Source organism: Xenopus tropicalis, chromosome 5 (genome assembly GCF_000004195.4).
Source record: "Xenopus tropicalis strain Nigerian chromosome 5, UCB_Xtro_10.0, whole genome shotgun sequence".
Lineage (NCBI taxonomy): Eukaryota > Metazoa > Chordata > Amphibia > Anura > Pipidae > Xenopus > Xenopus tropicalis.
In genome coordinates, this window is record NC_030681.2 from 57914445 (window position 1) to 57934911 (window position 20467).

Genomic DNA, 20467 nt, shown 5'->3' on the forward strand with positions numbered 1-20467 from the left:
CGTATTCTGCTGTATTGCTTTGAAAATTTGGTAATTTACTGCTGGGAGTTTTTGATCTATAGAAGTCAGAAATCTCCATAAAACGATACATATCAGGTATTGACACGTTCGGGAGACATGAGGCTTTCCAAATCAGTTGAATTTTTGTCCATAAAATAAAATATGTTTCTGGTATAAATCCCTATATCATGAAAAATAGCATTTTTTCTTTTTTTTTTTGTATTTAAAGCTCTAAATCTTGTTCCAGAAGTGGAAATCACTTACCTGATACCATTGGATGGTGCTTATGTTAGGAGAAAACTGCACTGCCCCGAGGTATATGCAAGCGTTCCTCTTCCTTCTTCTTCCTTAATGGAGAAAGAAAGGTAAAAACTAAGTAAGCTTTATCAGAAAGGTGAAAGGTAAATACAGCCATAAGCACTCACAGAAACGCTGCACTGACTTCTCTGTCAAAAGATTTCTTGTGTCTGTAATTCATGTGCCAGAGACACACAGCTCTCTGCTCTCTCCTGCGCCCCCCTCCCTCAAGAATGCTAAGAACTCACTCCCCCCCCTTAAGAATGTGACTCTGAGCCAATCTACAGGAAGCTGACTCATAGCCTTACAAACTGAGCATGTACACTTGGTCTCGGTGCAGGAGTGAGGCATTATGGGAACTTTCTTTACACAGCGCAGCGTTTTTTGTTCCTGTTTGGCTTCTGATCATCTGAACAGGTAAAATATGGGGAGACTTAAGGGCACTATTGAGACAACTGAAGGTATGCCTGCAGCTTGAGACTAACTCTTTATTAGCCTTGTGTTCTCCTTTAAGAATCTGAGGGCCGTCGCATGGGAAGTTGAGCAAAAAGAAAATTCAGCTTTTAACTCTACTGCACATGCTCAAAGATCAACCCCCCCCCCCTTAGGTATGTAGCTTTTCCTTCTCATTTAAAACACATTTCTCTAGAGAAGCTTACCTTCATTTAATCTAGCATGGCTTCAGTGTGCACTATATTTGTGGCATTGTGAATTGCTGGTGGTAAAACATATGAATCGTGTTGCCACTGGAAAATGCAGGAGAAGGCAATTTTTATTGGTTATAACTGATGACACAAGGAACTGATCCTTAGCCTGTGGAAAAACACAGGCTGAGAATCAGCTGCTACACTGGCATTAGCGTTTAGCAAGGGCAGGCCAAGCCGGCTGGGCGCCCTAGGCAACCCGGTCGGCCACCTCGCCCCTGCACCTCCCCCCCTCCCCTTGCGTGTGGTTCCAGCGCACATGCGCAGTTCCATCAAGTGTGCGTGTGGTGGTGGGGTCATTGCCCCCACCGCGTAATGACAAGCGGCAGGGGCAATGACAAGGGTAGGCAGGAGAGGCTTCTGCCTGGTGCCCCCCAATCTTGGTGCCCTAGGCAGATGCTTCTTCAACCTACCCCTAGTTCCGGCCCTGGCGATTAGCCTTCTTCATAGACACGGCGGATATTGGTGAACAAACACGAAAGTTTGTATTTTAGAACCAACGTCCACTGCATGTGCCTGCACCCAGGCTAATTCAGTGGTTCTGGGTATAGGCAAAGAAGGCTTATGCCAGGAATCGGGGGCATAGTGGGGAAAGGTCGCCATTGCTCCGTCTGGGAGCTAAATGTAAAAATTTCGCTGCGGCGGGGCGGCATGCCGCCCCTGAGTTTGTGCCGCCCTAGGCCCAGGCCTTTGTGGCCTTGCCACAAATCCGGGCCTGGTTTTGCCCACTTCTTTTGCTAAAATACAGGATGGTTTCTCTACCAGCATGTGCTATTAGCCCAAAGCAGAGCAAAAGTAGCAACACAGAAACCAGTTTAGGCAGATGAATCCTTCAAGAGAGCTGTCATCTAGTTACATACACATTCATTTGTTGATAGGCTGCTGGGAGGGGGGTTGACACTGCTCCAACTTGCAGTGCAGCAGTTAAGAGACTGGAGCTTATCAAAGCAAACGTTACAAGACTAATGGCACATAAGTAAGAAAACAGCTTGACTCACTTCAGATTTCAAAATGAAATGTAAAAATGTATTTTTGTTCTTTTGAAAAATGGATTTCAGTGCAGGGCTCAGCTCATGGAGCACTGATGTGTTTTGTGGAAAAAATGTTTTTTCCCATGACAGAGTGCCTTTAATGGATACAGTTCAGAACATTATAATATTACATTTCTTCCATTATTAAAAAAATATATACATATTTTCTGCAAAGATGCCCATAAAGTACTCTCCTAGTTCTCTCCCACAAGTACCATACAAGGTTTGCTGGTGTGCCTGCTCACCAGCGGGCAGGGATTTAAATACAGATTAAGCCAATCCTGTGAGTTCAGGAGGGGCCCAATTGGGCACTGACTAATGAATCAGTCTGTCATGCAAACGAAATTGTATGAAAGAGGGTGTGCCCTCGAAAGTATCCCCCAAAGTCCAGACTTCCAGTTTGTTTTTTCACAGCTGACACATAAACATGTACACAAAAACATGGCGTTCAATTATTTTAATAACACAATTGGCAATTTAAAGCTTAGGACTCCACCTCCGTATCTTTGGTTTCGCTTTGTAGTACCAATTTAAATGTTCAAAAAAAGACTACGATTCCCAAAAACTCTTGCGGCATGAAAGGGTAAAGCAAGCCAATCACGTTGGCTTAAGACTCACTTTGAGTATCTCTCCTGTTCAAACCAGTCCTCTAGTGTGAAGTTCGTTGTATCGCGATTATACATGACTTGGTCGCTGTCTTTTAGCTGTAATAAGTACATGCTGAGGATCGGAGAATGATAAACTTCAATCGCATATTTAAAGGCTCAAAAAATTCTCATGCTTTGCGCTACGTATGGTCTGGGTCTGCTGCAGAGTGACGCAGTTCTTATTTCTGTCCCTTCCTGCCTGTGACGAGAGTAGGAAGCGACAGGTCAAACGCTTTAAGTTTAGTTATATCGTTTTTATCCCCTGGTCCCATTTAGAGGCAGCAGACGGATATTGCGGCCATAATGGCTGGCGGAGGTAGCGAGGGCTCAAACCAGAGCGAACGTGACAGGCAGTACTGCGAGCTGTGCGGCAAGATGGAAGACTTGCTGCGATGCGGTCGCTGCCGGAGCTCGTTTTATTGTAGTAAAGAACACCAGCGGCAAGACTGGAAGAAACACAAATTATTCTGCAAAAGTGATTCTACCATTACTCCGGCTTCTCAGAACACAGTCAAAAACAGTAAGAAAGAACAGTTCTCATCTTCTGCAGTCAGCATCTCTCACAGTGATACTTCCCAGTTTAAAAGTCATGTTGAGCCAGCGTCTGGGGTGTCAGACGAGCAAGAGGAGGTTGATGGAGGGGCTGCATTAAAAGCAATCAATGAAGAAGATGACACTCAGGTGTCTGGAGAGGCTATGGGCAGTAGCACATCGAGGAAAGTAACAACTTCTGGTGGAAGGCCTAATGGACAGACTAAGCCACCACTACATAGGATAGCATTGGAGTACACAATTCCCTGTATGAACAAACATGGCATCTGTGTCCTTGATGACTTCCTGGGCCAAGAGACTGGAGACAGAATTGTGTGTGAGGTGAAAGCTTTGCACAACACAGGGCGCTTCACCGATGGACAGCTTGTGAGCCAGAAGAGCGACTCCACTCGTGATATCCGTGGCGACCAGATTACCTGGGTGGAAGGGAAAGAGTCAAGTTGCAAAGCAATTGGTAAACTTATGAATAAAATGGATGACCTTATACGACACTGCAGTGGTAAACTGGGTAACTTCAGGATTAATGGTAGAACTAAGGTGAGTTGTAGCTTTGTACAAACATTATAGTCTTGAAAGAAAGGCCTAATACTATAAATTATACGGCAGTTAAAGTGCTTCGCAACACCATTGTTACTGTACAGAATTTACACAAAGGTGAGCCAAATTTATTTTAGGGGCTGCAACTAGAAAGGTTTCTTTTTAACTTTTTGTGACATTGGCCAGCAGTTATTAATGTTGGTAAAAAAAAAATACTTAAAATATTAAGGGGATTTGACAGCAAGCCACGGAGTCTAAGGCCTCTTATGCATGGCATTCTAACAGCTTTTCATGTATGGGGTCTATATTGCTTTCCACCACAGGAAGAAACGCAGCCTGTACGTTTAAATAAGGTTTTACTCAAACTGCTCCAGGGGAGTGCCGAAACAAACCTGCACCCCTGTGAGTGAGTGCAACCTAACTGAAAAAATAGCCTGCGTTGTTTCTTCATGTGGAACCCATGAAATATCCACCACAAGGCACCAATGAAGAAACGCCCGTGAAAGAGGCCAGAGCCCTTTTGAGGGGTAAACTAAATATGAAAAAATATTAGCATAAAAAATAAATAGCTAGGGATACTGGAGCCCTGCAATGGGAACTACCCATGTAATATCCAGGTCAAATATTATAAGTGAAAAATTTGAACCATAATTTAGCTGATGTACTACATACGATAATCTTGGACTTATGGATATATACTGCATGACTTAAAGGACATGTAAACCCCACACACAAAAATGTAATTAGTGAACAGCCTCTTTGAAATCTTTCAATACCTGCCACACTGGGTGTCCAGAGGTTAATAGTAAGGCTGCAACATCTCCTTAATCACTTAGATTTCCTTTTTTCCTTTACATTAGCTTGTGGGCATGCTCAGTTGTTCTAAACTCAGATTACTAAACACGCCCTCCAGTCTAGCAGCCAGTGAAAAGATGACATTGCTGGTTCCCATAGAAACGGTCGGCTTCAATTTTTTTCTCCTAACCTCCTCTCCTGAGCTCAGCTCAAACAAAGCAGAACTTTTATCAAAGACAGTTCTGCCTGTGTGAGCCTGTATTCTTGATCAAATGTATGCTGAATAAGGGTCTCTGTGTGTGTGTGTATATGCTGTTTGCAGATTTAAATGTATCTGATTATGTATCAGGGAAAATGGCCACCACGTGAATTCCTGCTTTAGGAAAATGTGATGGTGCTGGCAAGCAGAGGGGATATATGCAGTACAAATGATGGCATTTGGGTGGGAAAGACATGCCCAGCTGATATACATTGTAGGAAAATGTTGGCTTTTCATGTCCTTTAACTTAATCTAAATGATCTGTAATATATTTGAGGGATTATAAACAGAATTGTCAAAACAGTAAACTGAAGAAGAGAGTAGAGATAAAAATATATTTTAGAATATGTATCATATTCTACTATCAGTTGCTTGCTATGGTTATATTTTTATTGCAAAGGGCTTCCTATTTATATTTGCTCCTTTAGGTTCATGGCATATGAGTTTAGTCACCCATAATAAATATTTTTACTGTGGGCGGCTAATCTCCAAACACTTTCCAACCTCACAAGGAAACTTTGAGCGAAAAATGTAGCACTGCATATGTTTGCCCTTGGGTGACTTACATTATTGCCAATGGGAAAGCATTTGGAGGAGATTAATTGCCACATAATATTGGTAAATGTATGGCCACTTTTACTAGTAGTGTTAAATATCTATTGGCTGTGCTAGTAAATGAGTAATAGATATTACTGTCATAAAACATTGAACTGAGTAGAGATTTGCAAAGGGTTCAGGGAGATAACTCCTCTTGAGCTCAGCCATGTATGTGATTAACCACTGTTATGTTGCTAGTAAAGAAATGTATAATATTTATTGTGTTATCTAAAATCAGAAAATCAAAACATCTGTTGCAAGATGTTACTTGCGCTTTCACTGTGATGACGTGTCAGAAAAACAGGGATGCTGATGGGCAGGATGGTGTCACAAAGGGTGTAGAGCTATATTTACAAGACTGAGGGCCAGGAGTTGTCATTTGTGTAAAAAATGACTCAAGTGGTGTTACTTTCAGTGGTTTCAGAGCTATCTGTTATTATGGATAATGGAACTAAACTAGTCAAACATGAAGTCACTGGTGACAAATTTTGAATAGGTGGAATAAAGATGGAATAACTTTTTGGTATGGTGTGCACTATAGTGGTTTAATATTTGCTGTATGAGTGCTGTTTAATTTTGATGACATCTATTATTGTGCATTAGTGATGCACGGTAGACTCGCATGCACCGACCAATTGTCCCAATGCCCTTTCCCAATCCTACTTCTCACAGTGAAAATTAATTGCTGCTGTTATTTATATGTTTGCACTTGCCCCCACCAGTGATGTCAGAGATGGGAGGGTTTTGCATGGGTATATATTGGTGTGGTGGATTGGCCAAGGATTCGGTGTTCGAGAGGCAACTTTGGCAATCACAGTGCCGCGTATGCTGTCCCACCGGCGATTTACATTTTATCTAGTGGGACGGCATTTCGGGGAGATTTGTCGCGCAGCTACTAATTTCCCTGTGTGCCACAGCCATTAGAATCAGCCAAAGAAATTCCAACCCATGCACCAAATGAGTGATCTCTTTGTTGACATTGTATAATTCCTTTACCAAGCAATAGCTTTATTGGCATTCTAATTACTCTATGCTTGTATTCTTATACTATAAGACTATACTGGGAATTTTGGTTATGCCATTTTTTTGCATATTTATATTTAAAGGACCCTGTGATTTTATTTCTAGGCATATACAGTTAAAGGACAAGTAACATGTAAATGTTAAGCAGACACAGACAACGGCAGATATGAGTGGAGGTGTGGCATTAGCTTTATAGTTGATTGGATCTCCGTAAAATATAAATATATATGTTATATGTGTGTTATAAAATAATAAGTTCACACTTTATGTGCACATACTGTGAGACATTTTGTGCTCTTTCATTTTAGGAAAATTTCCTTTTAGTTTTCATAAAAAACGATATATGTATTCTTTCCGGACACCTTGAGTTTGCAAAATCTGCTGGAATTTTTGTGGAAGTCCACTATTGCAACACAAAGATTTAGACTTCTAAATTCAAAAAAAATAAATTAAAGATCATATATATCAGATCACGAATATCAGAAAGAGATATGATTTTATATGCCTAAAATACAACTGATTTAAAAAGTTCCATGTATCCTGAATACACAAATTCCAAATATGATTCAACTAACAATTGGTTTACACCAGGAAACCATACATTTTTTGTAAAGAACTTGAGATCAATACTGGAAAATCAAACCATAATAACAAAGTGGTTTTGATAACATTTCTGAAAGTCAAGATAAACTCTGATAGTCAACACCAGACCAGGCTCCTTTCTTTCTGGGTACATGCTACTCTGTATTCACCTCACAGGACCAGTAATCATCAAATTATGAACAGCACTCCATATTCCAAACCTTTAAAAAAAGCTTTTATTCACATAATTGGCACAGACCAGTATAGCAACGGTTTCAGGTCTACATTAACAGTTTGTAAAGTAAACCATGTGTTGCATATTAACCTATTTATAGTCTGTAACATACTACCATCTAGTGGCCATTAATTAGATACAAACCAATACAAACTTGCAAAAAGACCAGAATAGAAGTTCACTTAGCTTGTAGAAAAAATACATTATTTGTCTAAAGACGGGGAGGGGGGGTTTACAGTTGCAGATCTATCAACAACCACTAAGGCAAAAAGACGCAAATTAACAAATAACCCAAGCACACCCCCACCACGGAATCCCATAGAAGATATCAGACAAAGTTGGTAGTCCAATGGCAAAACTCCCTCAAAATAATCTCATCAGCGGTGGAAGGCAAAAAAGCATCAAGCACCAAGAGCACCCCAAACACAGGGTAACATGCATATGAATCAAGAATGGAACACAGTCAAATCTGAAGCCTGCTATAGTGCAGAGCTCAAATTCAAAACAGACCTCTGACCCAGGTCAGAAGACAATCTTACAGCTCCTTGTACTGGAGCAGGGTGATTGCCACTGGTTGGTTTACTTAAAGAATATGTAAACCTTTTTTATCCGTAAAATTACTCTAAACAGCCTCCAGAATTACCTACCTTTGTCCCAGCTTTCTCTCTGACCTGGTTCCTCAGTCAGAAGGTGATCGTTTTTCTTTGCTTCCTTGTGCAGAGTGAAGCCCCAGCCCCACTTCTTGTTCAGGTCTCTGATTAAAAAAAAAAAAAACCTGCTAATGCACAGACTGGCTCCTGCTGCCTTCAGGCATGCCCAGAAGGCTCTCCAGGTCGACTGCAGGTAGTCAAATTGAAGAGAGAACTGAACAGGAAGTGGGGGCAGGGCTTCACTCTGCACAAGGAAGCAAAGAGAAACGATCACCTTCTGAGAGAATGTTGGGACAAAGGTAGGTAATTCTGGAGGCTGTTTAGACAATTTTACTGATAGAAAAAAAAAAAAGGTTTACTTATTCTTTAAATTGCCCCCTTGTTTTCCCACTTTTGCAGCACATTCTGCTCAATTGAATATATGTGCAATGTGGGATTTGCCTAAATTTAAGGCATGTGTATACATAAGTTATGAATGTTTGAACTTTTCTGTGATTCCATTATCCTTCCTTCATGCACTTATCTCATGCTTAACTTCAAAACCGTAACAAAATACAGCTTTTCATAGTTATGTGAAACCTTATGGGTATAACCAGATATACACGCAGCAAAAATTATTTTTACAATGATTCTTAAATGCCTCTCCATAAATGTCAAGGGCTTACATACCCCTCCCAAATGACATTTATCACAAGCAGAATTTAAACAGCATAACACTGACATTATTTATATTCAAGAAACACATTTCCAAACTAAGAATAAAATGACACTGAGAAATAAGCACTACTAAATTATTGTGGCTGCTAAACGCAATTTGAATATTGCAACATTTGGCAGACCCAGAGGTAGTTGTTGAATTGTTATATGCAATATCAATCAACAGTTAGGCCTATTGGACCCAATAGGGCCCCGCACCAAGAATAAACAGATTAAGCTGTCCAGCCCACCCCCAAAAATGATTGCCTGATAATGCTGCTATGTGTTCTGGGACATTAAACACAAAGTGGGCACTGCATTCATACTGCTACCCCAGGGTACACATTTTTTCACTGTGTATTGTGTGCTTGAGGGGTTTCTCACTGTATATAAGTATGCTTGGTGTGTCATGGGTTTTTGGGGGCTACATGGTGCCATGAAATGCTAGGGGCCAATGGAACAAGGGAAAGAGGTGAAAAGGCAGGGTTACATTAGTCACATGGAGAGAGTGAGAGGCAGGGATTATTTGCCCATCCACCCCTGAAACCCTGTGTCAGCTCGCAACACCTTGTGTAGGGAGCCCCACCAAAATGGTCCCAATTGGGGCCAGCAGTTTAAGACTGGCCCTGCCTCCTACTCCCACATAACCAACAAGATAACTAAGGAAATCAAAGCTTTTTCTCTACAAATGACAACACAAGGCAAACACAACACAATGCATGCACAAATCAGTGATAAGGGGGACATCTCATCAGCATAGAAGCCCATAAGGCCAAAATCGCAAGAAAAAAGCAGAAACAACTATTACTGCAAATTAACAATCTATAGCAAATAAAACATACAACTCCATCCCCCCAAACACTGCAACCGCTAAACAAACTTAAGGAAGAGATAAATCTCCTAATTCACCTTAGGTTCCAAAATTAACTAAACTAAAAAGCAACAATTATGCTGGGAAATAAAGCTTTGAATAAACAACTTATCCAACAAGCAGAACTTCATATATATGGCAATCTACAAGCCTTCACTCAAGAAATTCAAATAAAATGGCTAGACATTGCAGACACCTTTGCACAATTATGTAGTGTCCTGTACAACTTTAAAGACAACCCCTCCACAAATATATCTTCCCCAAGTAACCTAAATGGGGAGTGCAAGCAAGAGTTTCAGTTACCCCCCCAGATGATTTTTCCCTACTATCAAGACATGCTTTTAGGTCCCAGTTTCCCCAAGGCCCACTTTCCATAACAGATACAACTCTAGAACTATATCTCTGCAGACAAGATCTAACCAAGGCATTGACATACATCTATGCCATTTTGATTAATCTGCAACTTAATAATCTCCTCAAGACCAAGCATAAGTGGAGTGACAATATACCCGATTTGGATGCGGAGATGTGAGAAGAGGCACTTGATTGGGTGCCCCAACTCACCATGTCGGCCAGGGACAGGTAAATCCAGATTAAGTTTATTCATAGTCTACTTGACCACACACAGACCACACTCAGGGAGCCTCTGATCAATGTCCCAAATTCTGAAATGATGTAGGATCCTTTTTCCATGTGTTTTGTGAGTGTCCAGTTATATGTACCTTCTGGCGTGAAATACTGACATATATTGAACGTACAATCATATTTCCCAACATACTATCACCAAGCTTGTGTCTAACTGGGTATAACCGGTGACTCCAATATGACAAATCATGACTGTGTTAAAAAGGTGATTCTCTTTGAAGTTGAATAAACCTCCCTCTTTGGCATTCTGGAAGAAACTAATCAATGAAGTTGGATTCACAAACAAATTATTAGGGTTGAGGAGACTGCCTCATACAGATACAAATAAACAAAAGGAAGTCTGGGAATGAATTCCAAAGAGTTTCAAGAAAATCCCATTTACATGGGTTTAGGTATACCTTGCTAGGGGATGTCCAGAAAAAAATTACAAAATCTGGGAACCCTGGCTTGCAACAACAGGAACAGAACTAGAAACTGTATAAAACTGTACCTAACTGTGCTTGGTGCCTGTCTTGCCTTTCTCCAATCAGGCTCTAGCTTTCTCTTCTTCCTCTTTTCCTTCTTCTTTCTCTTCTCTTTCTTCTATCTTACCTCTCTTGTTGTAATGAATGTTAATTTGAAAATCTTAAATAAAATCTTTAAAAAAAAAAAAAAATGAGCATTCTAAAACATACTAAAAGTTAACTGAAAGGTAAACTACCTCTTTAACATAATATAAATAATATCTGTTGGTTAGGTATTCATTCTGGGGATATCGTTTTCTTTAAAAATTACTTTTTATAGGAAGCCTTTAGCTAGTCTTCCTCTGCAGCAACAGACCATTTCTAATACATTGTAAGCTCTTTGGGACAGGGACCTCATCCTTATAAGTTAAAAAGCACACTGTCTGCATTTTATGTGTCTTAGATTGTACTCCAATCTATAAAACTGCAAAGCTATGTTGAAGTACCTGTAACAAGAAACCCGGCCAGCCCTGTCAAGGCAAACCTCTTTGACAGACCAAATCACTCATAACATTTTGTGAGTTCCTATAAGGGCTGTGCTACAATTTGGAATCCATGTGGCTTGGCTTATAAAATGAAACTGGTTAGCTTGCTTAAAGTAATCACTTTAATAAATTGGCCTGTGAGGACACAAACACAATTAACTCTTGTTGCCAGTTGAGTTTTTTTTGCTTTGCTCAACATTTTGTGCTTTGATTTCGTGTTCGGAACAATTTCTTGAGAGAACTTTGTTACCCAGGAGAAATATAAAGCAGGAGGTGTTTTACTACTAAAGCACTTGCACGCTGTAGTGTGGCCATATGAGAAAATATTGGTTACTCTTAGACACACACACTTACATATATTGTGGCCCCTGCAATGGCGGACTTGTCAGTGCACAAATGATTGTATGTTTGTTTTTTTTACTGTACAGATTTTTTCAATTAAAGTACATTGAATATTGGTTTCTTTTTCAGCAGTGAACTTGATAATGGGATTTTATTTAAAACTCCTTTAATTAAAACTGTACGAAATATGGAGTATTTCTTATGCTCAAGTTTTGCTAACTCATGTTCACTGTTGGATTTGGTATCCGTTTCCCCATTATGATTGATTTTCAGTACAGCTGTGGGACCTCCAGACCTTGTCTACTAAATAATCATTTAAACATAAATAAACCCAGTAGGATTTTTTTGCCTCCAATAAGGATTAATTTTATCTTAGATTGGATCAAGTACATGCTACTGTTTTATTATTACAGAGAAAAGGGAAATTTTGAAAGATTAGAATTATTTGCTTATAATGGAGTCTAAGGAAGCCTGCCTTCACTTAATTCCTTTCTGGATAACTGATCCCGTACATAAAACTGATCAATGCTTTTAATTACGTGAAATAGATTGGGAAGACTGACTAGGGGTGAAAAATGGTTTTTATTTTGGGGTCTGATTGTCCTGCAAATTGGGGAAAAAAAGGTCAGGTCTACCTTTTCCTCAACTTATATAGGATGTTACATAAGAACTTAAGTTAATAAAAGACACATATCCATTAAGTTCAAACTTTCATATCTATAGATAACCTTCCTAACTGCTAGTTGATCCAGGAGGAAGTGATAGTGCCTCCATGGGCTAATAGCACTGCTGGTATTTTACTGAATTTTAGTAAGTGGGTAGACAGGCAAAATTGCTTATACTGCTCCACAGTCATTAAGGGTGGCTTCAGGCTTTTCTCTGCGAGCTTCAATACACTGTGGAAAAACTGCTCCATGTGCCATTAGCCTAAATAAGCTTGTACAGAAAAGCATATATAGATATATACACAAAGTACGCACTTGTAAATAATGGTACATTGACCATACCTCCCAACCATTCCGCTTTCAGTGGGACAGTCCCGATATTTATAGCACTGCCCGCTGTCCCGGATTCATTAATAGATGTCCTGCTTCTCAGCATTGCCATTTAATTGATTGCTGTGCCTGCTCTGCTCCGGGTATTAAAGCCTGCCCCCTTAACTCTTGAATCTCCCCTGCTACTCTCAAGCTCACAGGTTTACCTTGATGTTTAATTGTCCTGGGAGGAGCATTTGTGACAGGCAAGGGTCAACTATCTGCATTGGCACGCATTCCTCTCCTTGCTCCTGCTCACCGGATCAGGGGCTGAGGGTGCTGCTCTGTCTTTTATCAGGCAGAAGAGGCTGCTGCCTTTATTTGTGTGCTGGACATTTTCACCTTTCCACCCCTAACATATATCTCTCACTCCTTGGAATCTCTTGCAGAGCACAGCATGCAGGGGAATAGACAGAGGTATCGCTGATCTGTTCATAAAATATAGCAGACATTTAAAAGGGGCCCTTATAAGTTTGGGAACCTTAGGCTGGCCTTGTTAATATGGCTAGAAATTCTAGTGGTACCTTAATATTGTTTTGCTTTCAACTGATTAAGAATGGAAGGAAATAACATAGATTTATGTACCACTGGAATTGGCCCTGTTTATAACTTTGGAAAATGCACAGAACTGTTGGTATGTCTGAAGCTGATATGCCCTTTATCAGTTTCATTTAGTAATTTTACTGGCATCTCTGGGGCTGATATGCCCTTTATCAATTTATTGTAGTCATACTGGCACGTTTGAAGTTAATATGTCCTTTATTCTTTTTATTTAGTGATTATACTGACACATTTGGGGCATGTAAAGTGGGTGTGGCATGTGGGGCGTGGGCACAAAGCAGGCGTGGCCAAAAAAATTTGCCGCACTACCCGCGTCACATATTTTTGTCCCTCTTTCTCTTAATGAAATGTTGGGAGGTATGCATTGACTTCTATGGAAAATAACTTCAGATCCTAAATACATTATACAATGAGGAGCTATTATGTGACTTGGGTCATGTGTAAACTATATTGAGCAGGAGGAACAATAGCTTATCTGAAAGCATTGAGATGACTGCCTACATACCAATATTTTAACTGGAAAAAAAAGACAATTTTAAATGGTAGAGTGAATTATTTGCTAAGTAAATAGTAACATTTAGAAATAAAAAGTGTACCAAAAAACTTTGGATAACAGTAGTCATTTGCTTGCTGGCTACTTAGGGCTTTTTGCTCTACTTTCCTAGTCAAATATGCATGTGTGCCCTTTATTTTATCTATTCACCTTATTTCACATTGCAATAATGTTTTTTTTTCCTGGTCTTTTGGGAATTTCATTCCTCGTAAATATTTACCACAATGAAAAGCTAACATACCTATAGAAAATTAGTGTTCAGAAAAGGGGAAAGTACCAAAAAGTTTGTTCAACTGAAAAAATAATATATAATAGCACTACTAAGCTTTTTATTTTTTTTTGTAGCTTAGCATCCTTACATCTTTTATTTATATAATATTTATATATAGTATTATATAATACAATTTGTAGATACATTTGTATATTTTGGCCTATTCATGTCTGTTAGCATGTACCTGGTACTTCGGTAGTTTCCCACCTGGCCAGTTCAGGGATTTAAAGGGTAGTATATTAATCTGTGGAGTCACCACCTCTGATTAATATGCCTGTAAAAAACAGTGGAGATGTCTAGCAAACTGTTGCAGACTCTCTACCGCATGAATGTCAACTACTAGGGACCAGACACACTTTCAAACTACAGACCTCCACCTAAAATAAATTTCTCTGTTGCGGCAAACAGTGAAAAGTTGCAACTTTGAAAAGTGAAGAGTTGCAATAATATGAAAAACTTTCAAGATGGGATATTGGAAAAAATCGAATTAGGGAAATCAAAAGTTATAAAAAAAAATAAATTGCAACATGGGATAATTTTGATTCTGGTAGCAAAGAGGAACAACGTGGAGAGTAGCAAATGAGAATTTTAGGGTTAAAACGTTTGTAGCATAAAAGTGCTGGAGAAGAGGAAGGGAGCTAAAGTAATAGAACTGGAGAGAAAAAACAACATTTGGTTGATCGATTGGGAGAATTCTGGTCTTTGCCAGGAACATATTTGGTAGTATCTCCATCTCTCACTCTAGTGTACAACAATATTTTATCAAGAAACTTTGGTATCAGATTGGTTTCTTTGTTATGCAGCCGGCAAAACATCCACTATTTAAGTGAGATATGGAACATTGCAGGAGAAAAGGAAACTCGAACAGAAAAAGAAGTATATCAAGAAAAAATGACATTCATCACCGATACCCAAGAGGGTAGTAAATATGAAGATCTGCACCTCCAAGGTATCTTCTCAAGAGTGCCTCTGTTATCTGTCCAGAAATAGTGCGTGGCCAAAGTGGGAATGTACAGTGACACACATAAGCCTTGTAAGTTATTTTTAATGTTTCTAAACTATGGGTAACATTCAAAGAGAAATCACATTACAGTTTTTATTTTAATGTGGCAAATAGTTATATTTTTTATCATATATAGTTTTTTTCTTTTGCATTCCAGAAAGTGGTATTCAGCTTTTCCCAACAAGGACTTCTCTGCATACCTCGGTACTAGGTTCTTCCTCTGGCTGCTTCAGAAGGGATAAGTAAAGAGCTGCTAGAGAATGGTAAATAACTTTATACTGATGCAAAAAAGAATTCAAAAGTAAATTAAATTTTCAATCATTAACTTGTTAATTCCAGCTTTTCAAATATGACTCTAGTACAGTATATAAATAAATCCTACCAGAACTTATTCAAATCTTTATTACAAAATTGAAATCTATACAAAGAAGTCAACAAATTAAAAACAGTTTAGTGAAAAAAAATCATACAAAAACCTGGTTGCCTTAGTGTGCACATCTGCTATATACAATAAAGAAAAGAAAAAAGATCGCTCTAAGGGAAACCCTAAAGCGAAACAAAAATTCCTCAGAAACAATATAGATAAGTAATGAACAAATAAATAAGAAAATGAAAAAAATATAATAAACTAACAAACTATAAGTACCACGTGGTTCGATGAGGCCCGGGTGTTTAAACCCCGGGCCTGCCGCTCAAGTTTTTGAATCTATCTCTTATGTAGTTTAAAGTCTGAGAAACAGCATGCTCACCAAAGTCCGGCAATGGTCCGGGTGCTCACAGCCCCGAACCCGCAGCTGAGGAGGAATAACTTCAAAGTGGAAGGAAGGACATCGAGCACACTTCGGACACAAGGAATCCGTTAAAATTCTGTACTTTATTTCATCATGTTTAAAAACAAAAGTGTGCACACTTTTGTTTTTAAACATGATGAAATAAAGTACAGAATTTTAACGGATTCCTTGTGTCCGAAGTGTGCTCGATGTCCTTCCTTCCACTTAGTGTGCACATCCCCTAAACTAATACTTGGTTAAAACATTTTGATTTTATTAAAGCACTCTGTCTTTTTGGATGAAAGTGTACTGTTTTGGTACATCTGGACTTCTGCAATTTTTGTCCGCTCTGCTTTCAAAAGTTTCCAGATGTGTCCAATAGCATCTGCTGTGCACAGCTCTTTTCAGGTCACCCCACAGATTATCAATTTGATTAAGTTCTGGGCTCTGGCTGGGTCATTACAAACCATTGCTGCTTCTTTGGTAAAGTCATTGCTTTGTTGATTTAGATGTATGACTTGGGTCGTCATGCTGAAAGGTGAAGTTCCTTTTCATCCTCCACTTCCGAGCAAATGCTTGAAGGTTTTATGACAAAAACTTTTGAAGCCATTCATGATTCCATCCACCTTGAATAAAGCATCAGTTACAGCTGATGAAAAGCACCCCAAAGCATGATGCTGCCTCCACCATGCTTTACTGAGGGTATGGTGTTCTTGTGATGATGTGCTATGTTATTTGTGCGCCAAACATTCCTTTTGGAATTATGGCTAAATAGTTTAAACTTGGTCTCATCAGACTATAGTACATTTTTACACATGATTGTGGGAGACTAGGTATGCCTTTTTGCAAAGTTGAGCTGGGTTTGGATGTTTTTCTTTGTGACTACCCACAACTCAGGCATATGAAGAATACTACTGCTGTCACATATAGGTAATAACCATTACTTGCCATGAAATCCTACGGCTTATTTAATTTTGCTGTAGGCCTCTTGGTTGCCTTCCTGACTAGTTTTCTCCTTGTCTTCTCATGAATTTTGTAGGGATGTCCTGATCTTGGTAAAGTCACTGTTGAACCATATTTTATCCACTGGTTGATGACTTCACTATGCTTAATGGAATTTTTAATGATTTGAATACTTTTTTGTATCCCTGTTATAATTGCTAACTTTCAATGTTGAGATCCCTTACATGTTTTGAAAGTCCTTTTAAGAAACATTATGTGAATGCAATAATAATCTATATAGTAGTTTCTAACAAAATGTAACTGTTTCATTATGACTTGGATTAAAGGTTGCTGTTTACTCAATTATATCTTCCACTTGATTATGTACCATGTATTTCATTTAGGGATTTAAGGGGAGGTTCACCTTAAGACAATAGTCTGAATTACAGCCTCTGTCGGAAATTCCTCTTTATTATATAAAATGTTTAGATTTTCACCTACAGACCATGGTCAGTGCTGCTAAAACTCTCAGGATCTGCTCTCTGCTTTCTCTGTAGGGGCTTTTGCAGATCAGGACTTGGCAGGAAGCCAAAAAAAAAGTTCACGCTGAACTGGTTCTGTCCATGTCTTCCCTCTCCTGCTTCATTTGCATATATTTGCATACCAGTGGCTGGCAAGATTCAGCCAGTTGGATAAATGAAATGCAAATGAAGCAGGAGAGGGAAGGCATGCACAGTAACCAGTTGATTGTCATAGTTACATAGTATATCACTGCTCTCACTGTTTCAAATGGAAGCTCTGTTACTCTAATCTAAAGGGGATGGACTCTGGTGCGCTGGTCATTTTTATGGGAAAAAACATCCCCTTATCTGTTTATAATCCCCTCTAATGTACTTGTACAGAGTATTCATGTCCACTTGCAAGCGCCATTTTTTAACCTTGACAGTCAACCTTCATAGTTTAAATCTTCCATCCCCTTTACCAGTTTAGTTGCATGTCTCTGTACTCTCTCCAACTCATTAATACCCTTCTTAAGCATTGCTTAAGTATTGTCATTCCTAGAGTCTTACAAGACAGCACGTTATTTGCTTTAGTAGCTACGGAATGACACTGCCTGGAATTAGACAACTTGTTATTTACAAATACCCCCAAATCCTTATCCAAAACACTGCCATTTAATGTATAACTTGCATTTATATTATTTCCACCACAGTGCATAACTTTGCACTTGTCAACAGCGAACCTCATTTTCCATTTTATGCCCAGTTTTCCAATTTAATCAAATCGCTCTGCAAAGTGGCAGCATCATGCATAGAAGTTAGTTTTGCACATTTATTCTCATCAGCCAAAATAGAAACAGTACTTTCTATGCCCGCCTCCAGATCACTAATAAACAAGATAAAAAGCAAAGGACCAAGGACTGACCCCTGCGGTACTCCACTAACAACACTTGGCCAATTAGAAAATGTTCCATTTAACGCCACTCTTTGTAATCTATCCTTCAGCCAGTTTTATATCCAAGTACAAATATTATGTTCTAGGCCAATATTCCTCTACTTTTTTCATTAACTTTCTATGAGGTACTGTATCAAACTCAAAATCTAAGTACATGACATCTATTGCCATTCCAGCATCGAAAAAAAAGTCAATTAAATTAGTCTGGCAAGATCTGTTACGCATAAAAACCCATGCTGGCACAAACTTATAGTATTGTGATTTGCAAAATATTTAAGTATCCTATCTATTATTACCCCTTCCGAAAGCTTTCCCACCACTGATGTCAGACTAACAGGCCTATAGTTTTCAGGCTAAGAATGGGATCCCTTTTTAAATTACACCACATTAGCAATTCTCCAGTCTCTTTGCACCATACCAGACCTCTTGAATCCTGAAAAATTAAGTAGAGAGGTTTGGCAATCACAGAGCTCATTTAATACCCTGGAATGAATACCATCTGGTCCTGGACCTTTGTTTACCTGTTCAAGTCTCTCTTGAATTTCCTCCTGAGTGACCCATGCATCAGTAGTTATATTACTAGACTTGGGTCTATTAAAAGGGAAGACTTAATTAGCTGGCTCCTCAGATGTATAGATAGGTGAAAAATAAGAGTTCAAAATTTCTGCCTTTTCCCTGTTAGCATCAACAATCTGACCTCCCTTCTTGCTTCATTTTTTTTTTTACTATTTATATATTGAAAAAATATTAGGGATTATTTTTACTCCTAGCAGCAATACTCCTTTCCCTCTCTATTTTAGCTTGCCTGATAGTATTTTTGCCTGCTTTATTTGCTTCCTTGTACCTGATAAAAGTTTCTGCTGTCCCAGCTAACTTGAATGCTTTAAAAGCACGCATTTTCTGACCAACCTCGACACTAACACTTCTCACCTTATTCAGCCATAAAGGTTTTGCTTTGCGATGCCTTTCCTTGCTTACAATGGGAATATACAGATCTGTATACTTGCTAAGCAATGTTTTAAAGATATTCCATTTTCCTTCCATGTTTAACCCTGTGAAAAGCCTTTCCCAGTTGACACATTGCAGAGATGCCCCTATACTGGCAAAGTCTGCATGTCTAAAATTGAGTGCTTTATTTACTCCCTTATAGAGCTGTCTCTGCAGCATTATCTCAAAGGAGACCATGTTGTGATCACTGTTCCCAAAATGCTCACCCACACAAATGTTAGATATGAGTTCAGTATTATTAGATAACACCAGGTCCAAAATAGTCATCTAGTAGGTCCTTGAACTGCCTGAAATAACAAGTTGTCAGTTAGCATATTTAGAAACCTACTAGCTTTTTGACCTAGTTGTGAAGCCTCCTCCATTTGCAACAGTAGCTGGGACTCATCCTCCTCACTTATACGTGGTGGTTTATAGCATACACCAATGATCATTTTCTTTTTAACCTTTAGCCCTGTGGAAATTTCTACCCAAATGGTTTCCACTTTGTCATTGGTAATTTCTTTAGCACATGGCTTTAAATCTGACTTAACATAAAAACAAACCCCTCCACCTTTTTAATCCCTTTGTCCCTTCTAATAAGTGTGTAACCATTTAAATTCAAAGCCCAGTCGCATGTTTCATTTCACCAGGTCTCCGTGATACCAATTAAATCTTAATTTTCAGTACATGCAATATACTCCAGCTCCCTTAATTTACCTGACAAGCTCCTGTCAACTTCCTGTTAGGGCAGAATGCAAGTTGGTGTTGGCGATCCCTTCCAACAAGAGAGCCGAGGAGAGACTTTTAGCAGTGTTGTCCTGGTCTGTAACTTCAAAACTACACATTTTAAATAATAAAGATAATTTACAAAAATGTTTTTTGACAGGGGCTCTTCAAATCTTGTATAAAAATATGCTTTTGTCTTTTTACAAATATTGCAAATTCAACTACTATGATACACACAGTGGATAGAGATTGTCCTTTTTATAAGAACACAAGTACAGTGATATATGGAATTTGCATGGATGTTCTTTTCTGAAAATACCCCAAATTCATCACTTGGACAGATGGTGTCACATTGGTTTTGTAGGTTGTGATTAAGTGTTGACAGCATTGGTAATTCTTATTGAAGAGCTGCTGTCTTTTCAAAAAGCCGAATCCCTGGACCTTGAAATTAACCACATTCAATGTGAGATTAGGTGTTTATACACTCTAGAGTCCTAGATGTGATTCCTTTTCTTTCAAGTCCTGGTTGGGATCCCCACTTTCACATCCTACATGGGATTCCACTGAACAATCCTGTGCAAGCTCATTTGTGGGTACTTTGAACCAATCAAACCTCCACCTGTTATCCATCAGAACAAACAGATGACCCCTCACACATTCCTGTATAATTATCAAAAGTAAACTCTCCCTCTCAGATAGTGGAAAAAAAAAGGT

General features: G+C 39.0%; 1 protein-coding gene across 1 annotated transcript in view; it reads left to right on the top strand.

The window, feature by feature from the left end:
• Positions 1-2829: 2829 nt before the first annotated feature.
• egln1 (egl-9 family hypoxia-inducible factor 1) overlaps positions 2830-20467 on the top strand; it is a 37998-nt gene continuing 20360 nt past the window's right edge. The window contains exon 1 of the mRNA NM_001015960.2: positions 2830-3768. Within this exon, the coding sequence (NP_001015960.1) occupies positions 2983-3768 (786 nt within the window). The 5' untranslated portion in view covers positions 2830-2982. The remainder of the gene's footprint in view (positions 3769-20467) is intronic.